Genomic DNA, 21,073 nt, shown 5'->3' on the forward strand with positions numbered 1-21,073 from the left:
ATGGTCTGATTTACTCCGTTACGTATCATCGTCAGTATAGTTTAAAAACGTTTCTAGTGGTTTTGCTATTTTTATAAAGAATATTTTAATTTTCTTTTCCACCGATGTGAGATCTCACAATTTACTCTTTTTGCAGTAGCGTCCTTACTGATACACTGCTAAGTGTCTAGTTCACAATTAACTCTCCTTGTTGGCCAGCCTCCTCACTCGTATACTGTTAGGTGTTTGGTTCACAATTCACTCTCCTTGTTGGCCAGTGTCCTCATGGGTACACTACTAGGTGTTGGCCAGCATTCTCACTGGTGCACTGCTAGGTGTTGGCCAGCGTCCTCACTAATACACTGCTAGGTGTGTTGGCCAGCGTCCTCACTGATACACTGCTAGGTGTGTTGGCCAGCGTCCTCACTGGTACACTGGTAGGTGTGTTGGACAGCGTCCTCACTGGTACACTGGTAGATGTTAGCCAGCGTCCTCACTGGTACACTGCTAGGTGTTGCCAGCATCCTTATTGGTACACTGCTAGGTGTTGGCCAACGTCCTCACTGGTACACTGCTAGGTGTCTGGTTCTAATATCAATCGTAACAGTCAAAGACTATTGTTAGTAGATAATATCTTTTTAATTCATTACATATCACCGTCAACCTCAAAGTTTTAAAATGCATCTAGAGGTTTCCATACCCTTCTAAAAAATGTTTTGTTCTCCTTTCAAATTTTTTTTTTAATGATATATAAACCTAAAAGTTTCGTGATTCGAAAAAATTTTGTTTCCTAATTCTCTTCCACAGTATTAAATCGTCAATCAAGTTATCCAACAACTTTAATAAATGATCTTATAAATGATTGAATAGCATAGAATCCCCAGTCCCATTGTTGGTGATGAGCATAGCACGCTCTTCAAAAGGCTCAAATTTCAATAGAAACAACACTTAAATTTCTCATCATCTTCAACACGTTGTTTAAGAAAAGCTTTAAAGAACGTGCAAAACAAAGCTTCAATCTGTTTCCAACTCAAAGGTGGAATTTAATACTGATAAGAGGATAATATCAATCCTTTTGAAGCTCCATCCAGTTCAATTCTCGGTCAAATAAGAATTTACCAAATGGGTGAACCAAATTCAGCTGCTGCTTATAAATGACCCAGTCTTTCAGTTCATGGAATCACTCAAACTAATGCATGAAGCTTTCTTGATTACTTACAATGGCGGCTTCTTTCTTACCTCTTCTTCTTCTGCTTGTATTTCCACTTGGGTCTGATTGTTTTGGTCTAAAAGGCTGCAAGTTCGATGCCATATTTCAGTTTGGGGACTCCTTGGCAGACACTGGGAATCTCATACGTGAGAACCCTGCAACTCCTTTCTCTCATCTTCCTTATGGCAAGACCTTCTTCAAGAAGGCCACTGGAAGGTGTTCTAATGGCTTACTCATGGTTGATTACTTTGGTAACTTTTCTTTACTCTTTGTTTAGCCTCTGTTCTCATCACAATTAAAGATAAAAAAGGGAGATTTTTAACTATATTACTTACTCTCACCTTCAAGTAAGTCAGCTAACTAAAACTTGAGTCGTTATTCGCAGAGTGACGTATAATTAAGTCTCTAACTCCTTTTAGAGAAAAGGTTTTAGATTACCGGGTCAGAGAAAGTTTTAGAAAACGTTTAGTAAGTCAGCTAGCTAAAATGTGAGTTATCATTGACATGAGGGATGTATGCTCAAGTCTCTAATCCCATTCTAGAGGAAAGGTTTTACGAGGTCGAGAGAATTTTAGAAAACGTATAGTAAGTCAGCCAACTAAAACCTGAGTCGTCGTTGACATGAGCACATACGATCAAACCTCTATCCCGTTCTTGGGAAAAGGTTTTAGATTTTTGGGTTCGAGAGTTTGAAAAAAGTTTAGTAAGTCAACCAACTAAAACTTGAGTTGTCATTGACACGAGCGACATATGCTCAAGTCTTTAACCCCCTTCTTGATAAAAGGTTTTAGACTATGGGGTCAGAGAGTATTAGAAAAGTTTAGTAAGTCAACCAACTAAAACGTGAGTCGTCATCGACACGGACAACGTATGCTCAAATTTCTAACCCCGTTCTTGAGAAAAGATTTCAGATTATGGGTTTGTAGAAAAGTTTAGTAAGTCAGCCAACTAAAACTTGAGTCATTATTGACACGGACAACATATGTTTAAGCCTCTAATCCCATTCTAGAGAAAAAGTTATAGATTACGGGTCCCAGAAAGTTTTAGAAAATGTTTAGGAAGTCAGCTAGCTAAAACCTAAGTTGTCATTGGCATGGGCGACGTATCTTAAGCCTCTAACCTTTTCTTGAGAAAAGATATTAGATTACGGGGTTAGAGAAAGTTTTATAAAACGTTTAGAAATCGATCGAATAAAGACTAACCATTCTTTTTCAATACAGCTTTGTCAGCTGGACTTCCATTAGTGAATCCCTACTTGAAAAAGAAGGCCTCATTCACTCATGGAGTGAACTTTGCAGTGGCTGGCTCTACCGCTTTGCCTTTAGACGTTCTAGCTCAAAACAACATCTCATCTCCTGTTACCAACACATCTCTAAGTAAACAGCTTGATTGGATGCGTTCCCATCTCAACACTATCTGTTCTAACAAAACAGGTCAGTATTTGCTCAAATCTACACTGTTTTCCTCCAAAATCCCATCATTTTATACTAACTTTCATATATTTCTGTGCAGATTGTACTAAGAAGCTAAAACATGCATTATTCTTCATGGGAGAGATTGGAGGAAATGATTATAATTATGCTCTCTTTGAAGGCAAAACTGTTACCCAAGTAAAAGATATGGTACCTCGAGTTGTACAAACAATAATCGATGCTACTAAAGTATGATATCCAAACTTAGCTTGATTTGAGCAACTCTGTCTGTTTTCGTTAATTACAATTCATGTTCGTGTTTCGTGTTATGTAGAGGGTCATCAGTTATGGTGCTACTCGAGTTATTATTCCAGGGCACTTTTCAATGGGTTGCCTACCGATCTACCTTACCGGCTTCCAAACCAATGATTCAACTGCTTACGACGAGTTTCACTGTTTAAAGGATTTCAACGAGCTAGCCAATTATCATAATAGCAAGCTAAAACAAGCTATCAAGTTGTTGAAGAAAGAGAATCGAAATGTGATCATTACGTACGGAGATTATTATAATGCATTGTTCTGGGTTTTTCGACACGCTTCTTTGCTCGGTACGTTTCGTTTTACCTAAGAAACCTTTTGAATGTTATTGTATGTTGTATCTGATTTGTGTTGTTTATAGGATTTGATAGAACATTGTTGCATAAGTCTTGTTGTGGAATGGGAGGTGATTACAGCTTTAATGTGATGCAAATTTGTGGATTTCCAAGAGTGCCAGTTTGTTCTGATCCTGATAAGCATATTAGTTGGGATGGGATTCATTTGACACAAAAGACATATCAAATCATGGCTCATCGGCTCATCCATGATGTAGCGCCAGAGTTCCATTGTGGAAATTAGATCAGTGGATAAAGTTTAGTATTCAGAGTCTCTTAATCATGAAGTTGTTGCTATGTTAATTAGCTTAAGTTGTTGTTTTTGAGCATTTGAGTCTTTGTGTATTTTGAGTTGTGATTGAATGAAGTTGTAGGCTTTTCCAAGTCTTTGCTTTCTCTTAAATAATAGGGGTACAGGGTACGGGAGAAACACGGTGATACATTTGTGAGAATTGAGCGAGATGGAGTCGAGATTTTATAACAGTTCAAACTCATCGTTAGTAGATGTTGTCTACTTTAGCCCATTACGTATCAATATCAGCCTTACGGTTTTAAAACATGTCTACTAGGAAGAGGTTTCTACACACCTTATAAGAAATGATTTGTTTCCCTCTCTCCGACCAATTTGTGGGTGACGGACGCGTTTTCGTCCTAAAATCGTGAGGCTGACAACAATATGTAACAGGTAAAAGTGGACGATATCTACTAGCATTAGGATTGGGCTGTTATAAATGGTATCAAAGCAAACACGGGGCTGTGTGTCAACGAGGGCACTGGGCCCTTAAGGAAGTGGATTGTGAGATCCCACAGGAGAGGGGAACGAAACATTCCTTATAAGGTGTGAAATTCTCTCTCTAGTAAACACGTTTTAAAATCGTGAAGTTTGACAGCGATACATAAAGGGTCGAAGCAGACATCCGCTACTAACAGTGAGATTGAGCTATTACAAGACCAAATAGTCTATATCTTTCCTAGCTCTTTGATGGTAAAAACTGCCAAACATGTGCTATCATAACGCTAGCTTACATGGAGGGTTGTAAAAGCAGAGAACCAATTGAGCAAGATTGTGATGTTGCTCCACTTCTTGATAACCAAACAATGAAATCTACTGGGGGAAGACTGATAGTGATAGGAATACGAGACTTTCATATTAGTATGATATTGTTCACTTTGAATATAAGTTTTTATGACTTTGTCTTTGATTTCCGTTAGAAGTTTGATATCAATCCGATCTCCATATTAGAAATGATATTGTCCACTTTAAGTATAAAATCTTGTGGCTTTGTGTTTGATTTCCGTAAAAGGCTCGATATCAATAAAGATAATATCAAATTCATATACTAACACAAAAGCTAAGCTGATAGTGGTATAATTATTAGTTAAGGAAATGATGAAGGAGAAAGATTCAACGAACACCATCTAATTAAAAATCTCTCTCACCTAATATCGAAAATGGAATCTTCAAAAGAAGATTTGAACAAATACAATTCAATTGAAAAACAGCACACAAAAACGCAAGAGGTGACGCACCTCCTCCAACCACTACCAGGCTCATAGGAAGCTTCCCCTTCCCCTTCACTGCACCCCTCACTCTCCTCTCCTATAAATCAGAGCCCCCAACTCCTCAAATCCCACCAAGAATTGAAATTATGGTTCAAACAATCAAGCTGGGGTCTCAAGGCCTTGAAGTGTCCGCGCAGGGGCTCGGCTGCATGGGCATGTCCTCATACTATGGCCCTGCTAAGCCCGAAGAAGACATGATCGCCCTCATCCATCACGCCGTTGCAAGTGGCGTCACCTTCTTGGATACCTCTGACATTTACGGGCCTTTCACCAACGAGATCCTCGTTGGAAAGGCTCTCAAGGCTACTGGGGTTAGAGAGAAGGTTCAGTTGGCTACCAAATTTGGACTCCATCTGGTTGATGGTAACTTCGAGGTGCATGGCGAACCAGAGTATGTTAGGGCGGCGTGTGAGGCCAGCTTGGAGAGGCTTGGGGTGGATTATATTGATCTCTATTATCAGCATCGGATTGACACTAAAGTTCCCATTGAAGTCACAGTAAGTTAACTTTTTTCTCTCTTCACATACTCTTGTTATTGAATATTAAGTATAACAATCCAATCCAAGCCTGGAGTGATTTTGTTCTCTTTATATTTCTTCTTTCTAGCTACCCTCAAGATTTTTAAAACGCGTTTACTAGGGAGAGGTTTTCACACCGTGTTTCGTTCTCCTCTCCAATCGATGTGGGATCTCACAATTCACCATCTTCAGAGCCTAGTATTCTCACTGGCACTCGTCCCCTTCTCTGATCGATGTGAGACCCCAATTCACCCCTTCAAGGTCCAGCGTCTTCGCTGGCACACCACCTCGTGTCCACCCCTTCGAGGCTCAGCCTCCTCGCTGACACATAGTGTCTGGCTCAGCCTAGTATTCTCACTAGCACATATCGTCCTCTTTAAACTTGTCTTTTCAAGCTTTTCTAAAACGCGTCTGTTAGGGAGAGGTTTCCACACTATTGTTTCATTCATCCTCATTCATCCTCGTAACTGATGTGAGAAAAAGTTATCTATTCTCCAGTCTGATGTGTGATCTCACACCTAATGGTTTTCTTTTTAGATTGGGGAGTTGAAGAAACTGGTTGAAGAAGGGAAAATAAGGTACATTGGTTTGTCTGAAGCCTCGGCGTCTACCATTAGACGAGCTCATGCAGTTCATCCCATTTCAGCGGTTCAACTCGAGTGGTCTTTGTGGGCACGAGATGTCGAACAAGACATCATTCCTACGTGCAGGTATTGGAAAAATCTTTGTCAATGACATGGATGATCATAAACTAACTTTTGGTACGGTACCGTTGATAGGGAATTAGGCATTGGAATTGTGGCATACAGCCCTCTAGGGAGGGGTTTTCTATCATCTGGGGCCAACTTCGTTCAGAACTTAACAGAAGATGACTACAGAAAGGTGAAGATATAGCTTCCTTGTTGAGTGTCTGAATAGTTAACTCATCATCATAATTTTGAATCATTTGGTAATTTCAGAAACTCCCACGTTTCCAAGCACAAAACTTGGAGCACAACAACAACATATTCGAGAAGGTGAGGGAATTGGCAGCAAGAAAAGGATGCAGCCCATCTCAGTTGGCTCTGGCATGGGTTCACCACCAAGGACACGACGTGGCTCCCATTCCTGGAACTACAAAGATTTCAAATCTTGATTCGAACATGAGAGCTTTATCTCTCAAACTTAGCCCACAAGAAATGGTTGAACTTGAAGCTTATGCTTTAGCTGATGGAGTTCAAGGAGGCAGATATGGCGATGACATTTCAACTTGGAACCAATCCGAAACTCCACCCCTTTCTTCATGGAAATTTTGAGTTTAGGACTGACCGACTATCTTTTAATTTTAATAAAGGTTCGATATAGATGTGGAAACCTACAATCTCTTTACAGATCCTGAGATATATATTAACTCGAACATTACTACATCCAACCGTGTAAAACATTTCATTTCATTTCATTGGAGCGGTCTATTCTAAATAATTTCTCAAAAACTATACTACTCTTATAAAATGATTATGTCTCCCCTTTGTTTCTTTCTTTGTTTTTTAATTAGATGACCTAACCACTAATCCAAGGCTGCTTTAATGGTAAAATCATGAGGGTGTGGAAATCAATCTTGATGCCTTCTAGAATATTTAAGGAAGTTTTGCTTTTTTATTATTTTTATTTTTGAGATTTATTTAATTAAGTATTATAATTATATATAAATTCATAGAATTTTAGTCTCTAAATTTTTTATTTTTGGGTATAATAAAATATTAAACTATTCGATATTTTTAAATTTTTTATTCACTTATTAGATATAAAATTAAAAAGTTTTTAAAATTTTAATTTATTTTAGAATTTATTAAATATTTTTAGAATTTAAGACTTTAATAAACATAAAATTAAAATTAATGTTACACCAAATAACCAACCTTAAACACACGTGGCAACCAAAGAGCAAAGGTCAGTGAATCTCCGTACACCTGCTGGTGAAGATGCCGATGAAACGACCGACCGAATCGCCACTTCAACGTCCACCGTTGACTTTCTAATCCCAATCACACGCTTCTACCGAGAATTCCCTCGTCTTTTCCCTGTAATTACTGCAGTGTCAACCATGACTCTCAACTCAACCAATCCGGGTAAATTCGAAAATAGCGAGAAGTTAGAGGGGTAATGTGGACATTTTGCAATTTGGAGTGAAGGTCTTGATCGAAGCTTCTCTGTTCAGGTGTGAAAGTTTCTTTCTCGGCGTTGTAATTCTTTTTGACTTTGATTGGAAACCGAACCGATATTTTCTTCTCTGAAATCGCGGAGTTTCCTCATGCCTAATCGTATCTCTGACTATAATACGTTTCTGGGTCTTCGATCGTCTCATAGTTTCCCTGGATTTTCCCTTCGCTATTGCAATTAGCTCCGTGGGTGAGTAGCTTTCTTTGCTTTCATGGGGTTTTTATTTCTCTATTGGATTTTGCTGATTGCGTTCTTTACGTATTTGGAGATTTGGGTTTTCTTGTTTTCTTGTTCTTCTTTCATTGGGGAGCTGTAATTTTGTGTTATGGGTCCCGGGTTCTTGGAATTTTGGTTGAGTAATCGAACTGTTTAGATCAATGTTCTTGGCTCTTAATTGTTGTCATGTTTTGTTACTCTTCATCAGCTAAGGTTTAATGGCGGGTTTTGTAGATACAGAGGTTGGATTTCTAGTTTGAGTAGTTTTAGGCAACTTCACTGTTTTCTGTATCTGTATTCATTGGATATCAAGTGTTACGTGGGATTTTGTTCTTTCCTTTTCTAGATCTCATAAGCTCTAGGTTGCTTTGGATTTCAGTTTTAATGGATCAATACTTGTTTCCTTCTCCTTGTTCTGAACTTTTTTATAAAAGAAAAGGTTTGGTGCCTATTTGTGTTTAAGGTTGGTTATTTGGTGTAACTGCCCAAACCCACCACCGGCTGATATTGTCTTTCTTTGAAACTTCTCTTTTCCCTATCGAGCTCCCCTCAAGATTTTTAAAACGCGTCTACTAGGGAGAGGTTTTCACACCCTTATAAAGAATACTTCGTTCCCCTCTCCAATCGTTGTGGGATCTCATAATCCACCTCCCTTTGGGACCCAGCGTTCTCGCTAGCACACCAGCCGATGTTTGACTCTAATACCATTTGTAACAGCCCAAGCCCACCGCTAGCAGATATTGTTCTCTTTGGGATTTCCCTTTTGGGCTTCCTCTCAAGGTTTTAAAAATGCGTTTGCTAGTGAGAGATTTTCACACGCTTATAAAGAATGTTTCGTTCCCCTCTCGGATTGATGTGAGATCTCACAATCTACCCCCTTAGAGGTCTAGCGTCCTCGCTGGTGTGGCACTCGGTGTTTGGCTCTGATACCATAGCAAATATTGTCCTCTCTGAGCTTTTCCTTTCGAGCTTCCCTTCAAGGTTTTTAAAACGCGTCTACTAGTGAGAGACTTTCACACCCTTATAAAGAATGATTTGTTCCCCTCTCCAATCGATGTGGGATCTCACAATCCACATCCCTTTGGGACCCAGCGTCCTCGCTGGCACACCACACGGTGTCTGACTCTAATACCATTTGTAACAGCTCAAGCCCACTGCTAGCAAATATTGTCCTCTTTGGGCGTCCCCTTTTGAGCTTCCCTTCAAGGTTTTTAAAACGTGTCTACTAGTGAGAGGTTTCCATACCTTTATAAAGAATGCTTCGTTCCCCTCTCCAATCGATGTGAGATCTCACTATCCACCCCCTTGAAGTGCTCTATTTTCTGTTAACAATCGGGAAAAAAAAAAAAAAGAACCTCGTCCTGCTCAGGTAGAGGCTGGTTATCTTAGGTAGTTAACTTCAAAAACTCTTCTCATGTTGATGTCAAAAAGTTCAAAAAATGAAAACCTTCCTGAAAAGTTCGCCGCCTTAGCTAAAACTAAGCAAGGTCCTTTTGAGCTTCAACCTCGGTTGGGCGAAGTCTCTCTTTTGAATAATGAAGATTTCTTTTTTCCGAAGTTTCCTCGACTGTTTGAGAGTACTGATGATGTTGGCATGTTGGAGCCTAAAAATGCTGACCTTCCTCTGATCATTACAAGTGACCTTACATAACCTGCCTCCATCATAGTTATGATGAGGAGACTCTCTCCCTCGTTGGAAGTGCTATAGCCATTTTACGTAAGTAATTGTATCGTGCCTGTTGAGGATTGTTGGGAGGGAGTCCCACATTGGCTAATTTAGGGAATGATCATGGGTTTATAAGGAATACATCTCCAATGGTACGAAGCCTTTTGCAGAAACCAAAAACAAAGCCATGAGAGCTTATGCTCAAAGTGGACAATATCATACCATTGTGGAGAGTCGTGATTCCTAACCGTGTCAACTTTAAGCTTAAAGTTTGCTTAGACTTCTCTAATTGGATCTTAGGTGTCTATGGTCCTCCCTCCTACCATGTAAGGAACCTTTTTCTGGATGAGCTTACCCTATAGTAAATAAAATTCTTTTTTCCTTTATAAAAACAGGATCTACATTTGCGTGTTTGTATTACGGTCTCGGGTCGAGGTGAGAATATTATGCTTGGTGAGTATTTAAACCACTGCTTGTTTATAAATTGACCTTACAATGCTGCAGGTATCTTCTAATTTCTCAAGATATAATGAGAGCACCATCATTGCTAGCCCAGTGCTTGCCTGGCTTGGTGCCCCAAGATAAAGGAAGCCACAGCAGTCCTTCCATTTCAGAGAGAGATATCCATCTCCCCTCACCAGCTGTTGAGATTCTCCCTTCAAAGGCAATTCATTTATACTTCTCTTCCTGTTATTGCAAAGTACCTCTCATAACTACGAAAAGCAATTTTTAGTAATCAAACCAATATAATCTAGATCGTTTCAATTAACAATTCCATTTGTTTTTTCGTTTTAACGCCTACTTTTGGAATACCATTAACACTTCCTTAACCTTTATCAGACAGCTCTTCCATACAAATATGCAGGGGAGAACGTAGATTTGCAAGGTCTCAATGTCTTTAAGGTACTTCTTTCATTTGTTAGCGGCTATGCCAATTATTCTATATCATGTTCATCGGATAGTTCTGAGTACAATTCTTGCTTTTCCTGGATACGATAACTCGAACAAACTATAACGGAACTTTATCAGCAATTCGTAAGGGGTAGTAAAACCCCACAGCTCTTCATTTATGCTAATTGGCGTCGTTCTCTCCAGGGTAGATTTAGTGTTGCCGATATAATGGGCTTGAATAGCTCGGAGTCTACATCTTCAAAACCTGAAGGTACTTTTATACTTTCTACAGTCATAGCTACCCGAGATCTAATTTTCTTTTAAAAATCTGTTTTAGAATCAAGAGTTACCATAACTTTTACGGTTATACATGTGTCGTTAAGGTTGAAATATATCTTTATTATGCAGGTCATTTGAAATCTTGGGACAGTTCCATGTATCTGGTTAATGTTCTTAAATATGAGATTTGTGATGGACAGCTGAGCTTTAGAGGAAAAAAAGTACTTGAGGTTATAATCCACTATAGTAACTTTAAATCAGGCGACCTTATTTGAATGAGATCTGTCATGTTCTTTATGTTGTAGTGTTCTTCAGGTCTAAGTAAAGTTTTACATCAGGTATAATAATTATACACCTTGGGGCATTACTTTTATGCATTGCATTTTCTTTGTAGGGTTGATGTATTGAAATTCTCTTCCATTCCAAAGTATGTTTATTGCATGATTAATTAGATTTTGAAACATTTTGTCTTGTATAAATGATTGTTTGGGTGTGTTATGTAACAGCCCAAGTCCACTGCTAGCAGATATTGTTCTCTTTGGGCTTTCCCTCTCGGGCTTTCCCTTTTGGGCTTTCCCTCAAGGTTTTAAAACGCGTCTGCTAATGAGAGGTTTTCACACTCTTATGAAGGATGTTTTGTTCTCCTCCCCAATTGATGTGAAATCTCACAATCAACCCCCTTTTAAGGTCTAGCGTCCTTGCTGGCACTCGTTCTCCTCTCCAATCGATGTGAAATCTCACAATTTACCTCATTCGAGGCCCAGCGTTCTGACTAACACTCGTTCCTATCTCCAATCGATGTGGGATCTCACAATCCACCCTCCTTTGGAGCCTAGCATCCTCGCTGGCACACCGCCCGGTGTCCACCCCTTCGAGGTTTAGCGTTCTCGTTGGCACACCACCTAGTGTTTGGCTCTGATGCCAACTGTAATGCCCCTAATTTTTTTAGCCTACGGTGGGCTTGGGCTGTTAGTGGATTCCTCATTTCCTTCCCTGAATTTTATGAGATAGAATCTTTTCAAGCTTATCAAAGTGAGGGCCCAAAGGGGCGAGGCAGGCACCATTAGTACATTTCTTAAAAGTTCTAACGCTGACTTAAGTCATCGTGTTTTGTATCTTGTCGTCTCATTCAAGGAAGGATGACCAAGGCAATCTCTCCGTTAAATGTAGGATGCCTTCCTCTCTGTGCATATGTGTTTTTCCTCAACTCTTGCTGGCCCAAGTATATTGCTTGAATTATTACTTTATGTTAGATTGAGCATGGTTGCCCTTTCTATAATGCTATGTCAACATGTGGAGCCTTGGAGTGCTCTAATCCACTGAAACAACTAACAACACATCAGTCTGGGGTGTTGCTGATTTTTAAGCTAACCTCTTTAGTTGGTATTTGCAGCTGGGTTGTAGCTATGGACTTCCTGGGGTGTTTGCTTGCCTCAAGGTACCTTCAAACCATCTTTAATCCGTCTCCATACGTATATTCTTCGATAGTATGCACCATGTCTATTAGTAGTTAAATATGTTTTTCTTACTTCGGTCGCTTGTTTTCTTCCTATTATGAGCGTTCTACTAACTGCGAATTCAATCAAGTAAAGCTGTGTGAAAAAATTTCATTGAAATGTTCTTGTGGTGTGTAGTACCTTCGTACAAATTACTCTAAATGTGGAGTTTGAATCGTTTGACAGTATTTAAATCATCATTGTTATTTATTCACCATTATTTAATATGTTACAAAAAGATATAATGTAGACAAGGACTCTGAAGCAGCGTGTGAATACTTTCTTAGATGTTATCATTCCTTACTAAGATTTTGATAAAGATACATTGACATGATTTGTTATTGGGTTTCAACTATTTGTTTTGTTTACTAGCGTTCAACAAGTCTTTGTAGTGTGCTTTCTCTGTGCATTGTGAGATCTCACATCGGTTGGAGAGGAGAACGAAACATTTCTTATAAAGGTGTGGAAACCTCTTCCTACTAGATGCATTTTAAAACTGTGAGGTTGACGGCGATACGTAACAGGCTGATGCAGGCAATATCTGCTAGCGGTGGGCTTGGGCTGTTACAAATGGTATTAGAGCCAAACACCGGGCGGTGTGCTAGCGAGGACGTTAGCCCCAAAGGGGGTGGATTGTGAGATCCCACATCGGTTGGGTAGGAGAACGAGCATTCCTTATAAGGGTGTGGAAACTTTTTTCTAGTAGACATGTTTTAAAACCGTGAGGCCGATGGTGATAACGTAACAGGCTAAAGCAGACAATATCTGCTAATTGTGGGCTTGAACTGTTAACAGAGTCAGACATCGTGCGGTGTGCTAGCGAGGACGCTGGCCCCTAAGGGGGTGGATTGTGAGATCCCATATCGGTTGGGGAGGGGAACAAAGCATTACTTATATGGGTGTGAAAACCTCTTCCTAATAGACACCTTTTAAAACTATGAGGCTGACGACGATACGTAACGGGCCATAGTAGATAATATCTGCTAGCGGTGGGCTTAGACTGTTACGTGCTTTGAAATCACACCGTTGAAATAGGGAATGGATTTTTGTTGGTTTAGAAGGAAATGAAAGTTGAAGTCTGTTTATTGTAGAGTTATATAAAAGAGGTGTCATGGCTGTGCCTTTTATTTTTTAAGGAACTGTTCTTATACCTCAGCTTTCAATCTTCTTACAGGGAGCAAGCATAGTGCACTTTCAAGACATGAGTGCAGAAACTATTAGATGCATAACCATACCGAATGTCCTTGCCAATCTCGAACAAGCTCGGGACAGGCAGAGTCGACAGCCAGAGAGTCCCTTAACTCCGTCCCGACATGCTTTGACCCCATCAGTACATTTTTATGCTGGTGACTGGGAAGAGCTCCCAACAGTCTTATCTGTAGTTCGGGGTGATGGATTCGAAGCACCTACCGGAATGAGCTTGAGCTTCTCAGAAGAAGATTTTATGGATGGTTGCAGCAGTCAAGACGGTAGCATCATCGGCCATGAGTCTTCTTCAAGAAGATCGAGGAAACTATCAGCAAGTCGAGCATGGGAGAGGGCTAACGAGATCGGTCAGGAAGAAGGCGGATACGATATCGTTTTAATGGCAGAAATCCCGTATTCACTCAACTCTTTGAAGAAGCTATATGCACTGATAAAAAAGGTAATTCTCTATACGTCGAAGACTAAAACAAACATCTAATACCTTTGAATTAATCATCTCTTTGGTTGAAAATTAGTGTGTGAGGCCTCCTTATGGAGTGTTGTACTTGGCCACAAAGAAGAACTACGTCGGTTTCAATAACGGAGCGAGGCATTTGAGGAGTTTGGTCGATGAGGAAGGCGTTTTTGGAGCTCACTTGGTCGAGGAGATGACGGACCGAGACATTTGGAAGTTCTTTCTCAAGTGAAAGAATGGAAAAACAGGACAAACTGTTGAAGAAGTCCATGTTGATCACAAGTATATGTTTTTTAATGGAGTTGTCTTAGTTAGAATGGGAGTTTGTTTAGTTAGTGGAGCATTTGTTTTGCTTCTTTGATTGTATAATCTGTATTTTTCTTTCTTTCTTTCTTAATTTCTTGTCAATTTTGTGAGGATTCTCCTTGCTATTGCTAGTAAATCAATAATTGAATGCCCTTATTGCCTTTTTTATTGCATTTTTCTTATCATTTTGTTCGGATAAGCTTCAACACTCATTTTGTAACCGTCCAAGTTCACTGCTAACAGATATTAACCGATTTGGCCTGTTACATATCGTCGTCAGCCTCACAGTTTTAAAACGCATATGTGAGGGAGAGTTTTACACATTTTTATAAGAAATGTTTTGTTCCCCCTCTCTAACTGATGTTGGCTCTGATACCATTTGTAAATAGCTCAAGTCCACCCTAATAGTTATTATTTGGTTTGGCCCATTAAGTATTGTCATTAGCCTTACGATTTTAAAAGGGCCCAACATCAGCCTTACGATTTTAAAAGGGTCCAACATCCTCGTTGGCACACCCCATGTGTCTGGTTTTGATACCATTTGTAACAGTTCAAGTCTATCGCTAATAGTTATTATCCACATTGGCCTGTCAAGTATTGTTATTAGTCTCACAATTTTAAAATGCTTTATGAATTGATTTTCATGCTCTTACAAAAAATATTTCGTTACCTTCTCTAACCAATGTGGAATCTCACACATTTAATTAATAATTTGTATATAACACAATATCTAACACTTAAAATGTGTGAATAAATCTGAAATTATTATTACTTGAATAAGACAATACAGAAAAGCTGAAAAATGAAAAATGAAGTGTTATACTGTAGTTATATAAGTCTATTGAAACTGAAATAACTCAGTCTATTTAAACTAAGAACTACTCAATATGCAACTATAACTTGACTAATTCAAACTAGCAATAAGTTGCACTAAATTCTTTACGATTATTTTTATTTATTTCTTAAGACGTTTGAGTCAAACTAACCGATTAATAAAATCTCTATAGAATTACATGTTTTTTTTACAAATTTTAAGAAGGGGGAATTTACAAACCTTCATCATTAATAACATCTTGCAATTTGGAGCTTTATTCAATGGATAAGGTAACCATAATTTGATAGCTCAATCCAGTTGAAGAAGATATCAATCTTTGGCATCTTGAGAGATCTGGCGAGTGGCATTAGAAAAGGCATGTAGCCCAAATACCCATTTTGATCACCCAATCTGCGCCTTCCACAAACCAAATTTTTGGAATTTGTAGCCAGGAAGGAGGCTGGAGGACCCTTTTTAAATTGGATTCTTCTACTTCTACCCATTACAATGTTTCTTGCTTGTCCTATTCGGAACTCGGCGCTTTCGATTACATTTGCGCGAAGAATTACATGCACTGGCATGTCGAAACGAAGTTCATCTTCCATGCCAATAACCTCAAACGAACCCCTTCCAGGTCTAGCTCCCTAAGAACTTCTACTCAACCATGTTTTCGACGTTAATCTTTGTGTATTTCTTTACTGGGTCTTCACTACTTTTAGGAATTTCAGGTGTTCAATCTTCCAATGGCGTTTCTAAGTCTGAAACTCGTGTATTCGTGAGGAGAACAGTGAAGAAGAAGGCAGAAGGTCAAGGTAGCGGGCTTGACCTAGAACTTAAAGACGACTTTAAAGTAAGTTCTTCATCAAATGGGTTATTTTAGCTTCATATGATCGTTCTTCTGGCGAACTTAATTAAGTTTATGCAGTCATATTACTCTCTCTTCAGTCCATACACCCTGTTTCACTCACAATTTAATTGATGCATTCAGTTAATGCAAAGTAAGCTCATAAACATTCATAGCTAAGTTCATATGTTTCACTCAGAAACTTGTTATTTGATCCTTTGAAGATAGAGGTATTACAGGGTGAAAGTTATGTTAGGGGAGAACGAAACACCCTTTATAAGTGTGTGGAAAACTCTTTCTAGCAAACGCACTTTAAAGCCTTGAGGGAAAGCCCCAAAGGGAAAGCTCAAAGAGGACAATATCTACTAGCAGTGGACCTGGGCCGTTACATTAAACTTCTAATCTTTCCCTCTGCAGCACTGCTGTCCTAATATTGAAGATTTTGCATTCAAAAGAACAAAGGATTCCCCTGGATCAAGTAATTTCTTACCTTAGTAGCACTTTTGCTTGTCTTTACACACATCCATCATATACTTGTCTCATAATTAGTGTAAATTGAGTTCGCCTAATTGTATTTATAGCTTAACAAATCTCACGACTAATTGACACTCTCACTGGACCAAAGCTTACTTTTCCCCAAGATCTCTGCCAATTGATCTTGACAAAAGCAGGCTCAACATCCACTTCAAGATGCATTATGGACTGATTTTTATCCAAAGAATATAAAATTCTTATGGACTCTTTACCTTTTTGACTAATTGGAGAAGTTTTTTACAACTCCTTTAGTTTGGCCTTTGCCTCTATTTGTAAATTTCATACATCAATGAAATTTGTTTCTCATGCACTTAAACATATAAAGTTACAAAGTGGGGAAATATGCTTTTACACATGTAACATGAAACTATTGTCTCTCCTGCAGGGAAGTCTAAGCCTCCTCTAGATACCCTTCTCACCAGAATTGAAGATTCTAATCCAACTAGACAAAAAGGCGTTGCAGAAGGAGGTGAGTGATAATGTATTTAGCAGCGAGCGTTTGATCTCAAAGAACGAATGAGATAAACAATGCTAGTCACAAATCTTTGACCATTAAGGGGTTTCCTTTGTGTATTTATTTTTGTTTTTGTTTCCTAAGAAAAAGCTGAATTACGATATAGGTAAACCCCCTGTGGATTGGGAAAAAGTCCTTGAAGGAATTCGGGAAATGAGATCGTCTGAAGTAGCTCCAGTAGACACCATGGGATGCGGGCGAGCTGGTAGTACTCTTCCTCCAAAGGTACATTCCCAATTTCAAATGGACACCCCAGCTCGAGTTTGCATAGTTGTATACTGTTGAGGATTATTGGGAGTGAGCCCCATATTGGTTAATTTAGTGGAAGATCATGGGTTTATAAGTGAGGAATACTATCTCCATTGGTATGAGGCCTTTTGGGGAAGCCCAAAGCAAAGCCATGAAAGCTTATGCTCAAAGTGGACAATATCATACCATTGTGGAGAGTCGTGTTCATCTAACCTATACTTTTTCAAGATCTATTTTCATCTCATGTTTGTCCTTAAATTTTTAGAGGCATGGTGGATGTTAACTTGTTAACCTTTTGTCTTCTATCTTTCTTCCCATGGCACCAAATTAAATCTTTCAAGTATTCTTAAATGCTATCTCTAGCACAAACGCTCATTTCGTTGATGCACCATGAAATCTATAAATTTATCAATAAACAGATGTGAAGATGACATGGTAACCTTCTTATTACCGACTAAATTACCTGTTGATCTTTAGAAGTAACACCTTGTGAATGATAGTGATGATGGTGGATCCGGTCAACACAAAATTTTCACAGATTTAACAGGGGCACCAAGTAGCCAGCTAAGGTGCTTCAGTAACACACTACACGTTCGATTGTATTTTCCCTCAATGACCTTGCAGGCACTATATACTGATGACACAAAACCCACTGTTCTTTATATGTTGTATTTGATATCTACAGCATTATATGAAACAATAACTACAAATTTTACTTCATTTTTTAATAGGAAAGAAGATTTGCTGTCTTGGCATCTTCTCTTCTCTCAAGCCAAACCAAAGACCACGTAACTCATGGCAAGTTCTTGTACTCTGAAATTATTAGTTTATAGAGATTTTCATCTGTTTTTTTCGTAAGAAACGGTTGTATCTTAACCTGCAGCTATCGAATTCTCCTCTTTTTCCGAACTTTCCTTTACACCTTTTCGTGATTCTAGATTTCCTTTACACCTTTTGTCAGCTAGCAGATATTGTCCGCTTTGGCTAATTACGTATCACCGTCACTCTCATGGTTTTAAAACACACACCTACTAGGGAGAGGTTTCCACACTCTTATAAGGAATGCTTCGTTCCCCTCTCCAACCGATGTGAGATCTCACAATCCACCCTCTTGGACGCGTTTTAAAACCTTCAGGGGAAGCTCAATGAGGACAATATCTTCTAGCGATAGGTTTGGGCTGTTACATTGACAAACTACCTATGCACTACCATCACTGACCGTACAAATCGATTTCTCAAGCTGTCTAATCCTGCTATGTGCAAGTCTGTTTGGGTGCAGGAAAGTTTATCAAGAAGCAACAACAGACTCAGAATGATAATGAAATTAGAATGTCAAAATTTTATATTTTGAAAGTAAACTTTTACGTCCCAGGGGCAGTACGTTGTTTGTCGTTGTTGCCCAGAGATATTAATCTCTCTCTCTTCTAATATTTTCTTTAATTGACAAAAGAACTTTCAGGAGTGCAGGAGCAGCATTGCGTCTCCAAGAAAGCGGTCTTCTTACAGCTGATGCCATGGACAAAGCAGATGAATCAACCATTAAAAGCTTGATTTACCCTGTACGTTTTCTTGGAAATTATTGAGCAGTGGCACATAAATTTCCCCATTGCATTTGAATCACATGAATAGAGAAATCTGAAAAATAGCAGTTGTGTACAGTGGCTGTTCTGTTCTTGTTGGGGCAGTTTCATTTTCTGTCTATAATTTAGAGTTCTTTTGTATCCATCTTGTAGGTTGGATTTTATTCTACAAAGGCTAAAAATTTGAAGAAGATTGCAAAAATATGTCTTATGAAGTATGGTGGGGACATACCTAGATCATTGGAGGAGCTACTTCTACTGCCTGGGATAGGCCCTAAGATTGCACATTTGGTATGACAGATTGTGTATTATTATTAGAAAAGAAGGAACTTATCTTGGTAATGGGTCTGCTTCTCATGGCTCCTCATCATGTTTCATGTGGCATTTAGATCATGATTATGGCGTGGAACGATGTTCAGGGGATATGTGTCGATACTCATGTCCATCGCATTTGCAATCGGCTTGGATGGGTGTCTGGGAAAGGCTCAAAACAGGTAACTGTGGAATTTGTACTGGACTCTACTTGTTTTCTAACATGGATGGATTCTGACTCAGATTTTGAATTTCGTCCTTTTCCAAACTTCAAAATTTTACTAATGTTGCTGAAACTGTTACTGGAGGCAAGAATAAGCCACTATTGAGTATACATAGAACATTTTGGGGCTGCGTTACATGTAAACTAGATGTTCTTATTGTTTCTCTTGCCAAGTCTAATGGACTTGCCTCCATCAAATGAATCAAATTCTTCCTATTAATTTGAAGTATGCCACGCCTGAGTATCAACATCAATTCCATTAATACTAGTAGAAGGATATACCTTACATCAAAATCTGTCTGTTCTAAGTGAGGATGCTCTCAAAGTAAATTTGGAGATTTTGATTCTGAGTAGTTTGGGTAAGGTTAAGGTTGCCATCACCCACACAGGTGGTGTGTGATAATCAAGCTATAATGAGTATCACTAAGAATCTTGTTCATCATGATAGGACAAAATATGTTTGTAACAACTCAAGTCCACCGCTAACAAATATTGTCCGCTTTGGCCCATTACGTATCGCTGTCAGCCTCAGTTTTAAAACATGTCTACTAGGGAAAGGTTTCCACATTTTTATAAGGAATGCTTTGTAACCCTCACCAACCGATGTGGGATCTCACAATCCACTCCCTTTGGGGTCCAGCGTCCTCGCTGGCACACCGCCCGGTGTCTGGCTCTAATACCATTTTGTAACAGCCCAAGCTCACTGCTAGTAAATATTGTCCGCTTTGGCTTGTTACGTATCGCCGTGTATGAATACAAATAGGGATCTAGGTCAAAATATGTTCCCACCAACTGACGTAGGATCTATGTCAAAATATGTTGAATTCTATTGGCACTTCATCTTAGAAAATATCAATTATGAAGTGATTCAACTCCATTATGTTTCTACTAAGCAACAGATAGTAAGTATTCTCATGAAGTCATTACCTAAACCTAACTTGCTATAATTTGTATAGTCCTTTCTTGGCATTGCTATAATTTGTTTTCTTCTTTCCTTTGCTAGAAAACTTCCTCTCCTGAAGAAACTCGAGTGGCATTAGAACTATGGCTGCCAAAGGAAGAATGGGTTCCAATTAATCCTCTTCTGGTATGTAATGTTTGTTTACAAATAGTTGCTGCCCTGAGAACCATGATACAAAGAATTTGATGCCATTATTTCCTTATGAACATACTTGGCTAAACGCGGGACCAAATATTGTTCCCTCGAATGTTAATATTCTTAAGACTATTAAACGTGTCGTAAATGTATGTTTGCATATCCCTATTTGTATTCATACACGGTGTTAGGATGTTTACCCCTTCGGAAAACACTATTGCATCTACAGATGGGTATCTAGGCAGCTTCTTATTGATTACCATTTACAATAATTTATGCTCCTTTTAGTCCAATGTATCTATAGAAAATGTGAGATCCCACATCGGTTGGAGAGGAAAACAAAGCATTCTTTACAAGGGTGTGGAAACTTCTCTCTAGCAAACGCGTTTTAAAAAATTTGGAGGGGAAGTCCGAAAGGAAAAGTCCAAAAAGGATAATATCTACTAGCAGTGAGCTTGTGCCGTTACGTAGTTCCATCCTTTGTTATTACAATTATGTTTATTTTTTGATTGTTGCCATGATATATAGGTGGGATTTGGACAGACTATTTGCACTCCCCTTAGACCCAAGTGTGGAAATTGCAGTGTTAGCCACTTGTGTCCATCTGCTTTCAATGAGGCTTCTAGCCCTTCTCCCAAATTAAAGCGTTCAAGTTCCACCAAGTAGCTTTGATCATCCTTTTGTACGAATTGAAAGACTTAGCATCCGCACATTTCCTCCTTGTTGGGGGATATCATTGGCCATTTTTGTGTTGAACTAACCTTGCTATTGATATATCAATGTTCTTGGAACATATATTTTGACAAAACTTTCACTACACTGTTTGGCAATTCATTAGGAAAAATTAACTAAATGTCAT

General features: G+C 38.9%; 4 protein-coding genes across 7 annotated transcripts; all 4 read left to right on the forward strand.

The window, feature by feature from the left end:
• The first annotated feature begins 910 nt into the window (after nt 1-910).
• On the forward strand, nt 911-3,649 carry LOC111479413 (acetylajmalan esterase-like). The gene is made up of 5 exons (XM_023124064.1): nt 911-1,440; nt 2,410-2,622; nt 2,702-2,850; nt 2,936-3,209; nt 3,281-3,649. Exons 1-5 carry the CDS (start codon nt 1,200-1,202, stop codon nt 3,496-3,498), a joined length of 1,095 nt encoding a protein of 364 aa, XP_022979832.1. The 5' UTR covers nt 911-1,199; the 3' UTR covers nt 3,499-3,649.
• A 1,101-nt stretch (nt 3,650-4,750) lies between these two features.
• Nucleotides 4,751-6,807, forward strand: LOC111479238 (probable aldo-keto reductase 2; the record flags this gene model as incomplete). The annotated part of the gene is made up of 4 exons (XM_023123793.1): nt 4,751-5,314; nt 5,873-6,045; nt 6,115-6,217; nt 6,295-6,807. Coding segments are annotated over 4 exons (1,176 nt in total), but the record flags the coding sequence as incomplete, so codon positions are not given.
• A 725-nt stretch (nt 6,808-7,532) lies between these two features.
• Nucleotides 7,533-14,218, forward strand: LOC111479415 (histidine protein methyltransferase 1 homolog). 2 transcript variants are annotated; one of them, XM_023124068.1, is made up of 8 exons: nt 7,533-7,725; nt 9,922-10,080; nt 10,257-10,319; nt 10,512-10,578; nt 10,716-10,816; nt 11,980-12,024; nt 13,257-13,727; nt 13,804-14,218. In XM_023124068.1, exons 2-8 carry the CDS (start codon nt 9,946-9,948, stop codon nt 13,972-13,974), a joined length of 1,053 nt encoding a protein of 350 aa, XP_022979836.1. In that variant the 5' UTR covers nt 7,533-7,725; nt 9,922-9,945; the 3' UTR covers nt 13,975-14,218. The 2 variants fall into 2 exon arrangements, with proteins under 2 accessions (XP_022979836.1, XP_022979834.1); XM_023124066.1 differs by having other exon boundaries at nt 7,533-7,723; nt 9,921-10,116.
• A 955-nt stretch (nt 14,219-15,173) lies between these two features.
• LOC111479404 (endonuclease III homolog 1, chloroplastic-like) lies at nt 15,174-21,033 on the forward strand. 3 transcript variants are annotated; one of them, XM_023124047.1, is made up of 11 exons: nt 15,181-15,496; nt 15,582-15,712; nt 16,124-16,184; nt 16,626-16,709; nt 16,861-16,979; nt 17,735-17,801; nt 18,471-18,562; nt 18,737-18,874; nt 18,973-19,077; nt 20,122-20,205; nt 20,743-21,033. In XM_023124047.1, the coding sequence occupies exons 1-11, from the start codon at nt 15,370-15,372 to the stop codon at nt 20,878-20,880; spliced, it is 1,146 nt and encodes a 381-aa protein (XP_022979815.1). In that variant the 5' UTR covers nt 15,181-15,369; the 3' UTR covers nt 20,881-21,033. The 3 variants fall into 3 exon arrangements, with proteins under 3 accessions (XP_022979817.1, XP_022979815.1, XP_022979816.1); XM_023124048.1 differs by having other exon boundaries at nt 15,183-15,496; nt 15,591-15,712; XM_023124049.1 differs by lacking the exons at nt 20,122-20,205; nt 20,743-21,033 and adding an exon at nt 19,295-19,616 and having other exon boundaries at nt 15,174-15,496; nt 18,973-19,155.
• Nucleotides 21,034-21,073: the final 40 nt, after the last annotated feature.

The sequence above is a fragment of the Cucurbita maxima genome, unplaced genomic scaffold (genome assembly GCF_002738345.1).
Source record: "Cucurbita maxima cultivar Rimu unplaced genomic scaffold, Cmax_1.0 Cma_Scf00005, whole genome shotgun sequence".
Lineage (NCBI taxonomy): Eukaryota > Viridiplantae > Streptophyta > Magnoliopsida > Cucurbitales > Cucurbitaceae > Cucurbita > Cucurbita maxima.

What these genes read in the sequence shown, in the direction of transcription:
- LOC111479413 (XM_023124064.1), top strand. Translation starts at nt 1,200, where the DNA reads ATGGCGGCTTCTTTCTTACCTCTTCTTCTTCTGCTTGTATTTCCACTT. An exon ending in TATCTGTTCTAACAAAACAG is followed by an intron (nt 2,623 to 2,701) that starts GTCAGTATTTGC and finishes ATTTCTGTGCAG; the next exon opens with ATTGTACTAAGAAGCTAAAA. An exon ending in CAATAATCGATGCTACTAAA is followed by an intron (nt 2,851 to 2,935) that starts GTATGATATCCA and finishes CGTGTTATGTAG; the next exon opens with AGGGTCATCAGTTATGGTGC.
- LOC111479415 (XM_023124066.1), top strand. Translation starts at nt 9,946, where the DNA reads ATGAGAGCACCATCATTGCTAGCCCAGTGCTTGCCTGGCTTGGTGCCC. An exon ending in TCTCTTCCTGTTATTGCAAA is followed by an intron (nt 10,117 to 10,256) that starts GTACCTCTCATA and finishes AACCTTTATCAG; the next exon opens with ACAGCTCTTCCATACAAATA. An exon ending in AAGGTCTCAATGTCTTTAAG is followed by an intron (nt 10,320 to 10,511) that starts GTACTTCTTTCA and finishes CGTTCTCTCCAG; the next exon opens with GGTAGATTTAGTGTTGCCGA.
- LOC111479404 (XM_023124047.1), top strand. Translation starts at nt 15,370, where the DNA reads ATGTTTCTTGCTTGTCCTATTCGGAACTCGGCGCTTTCGATTACATTT. An exon ending in AAAAGGCGTTGCAGAAGGAG is followed by an intron (nt 16,710 to 16,860) that starts GTGAGTGATAAT and finishes ATTACGATATAG; the next exon opens with GTAAACCCCCTGTGGATTGG. An exon ending in CTGGGAAAGGCTCAAAACAG is followed by an intron (nt 19,078 to 20,121) that starts GTAACTGTGGAA and finishes TTCCTTTGCTAG; the next exon opens with AAAACTTCCTCTCCTGAAGA.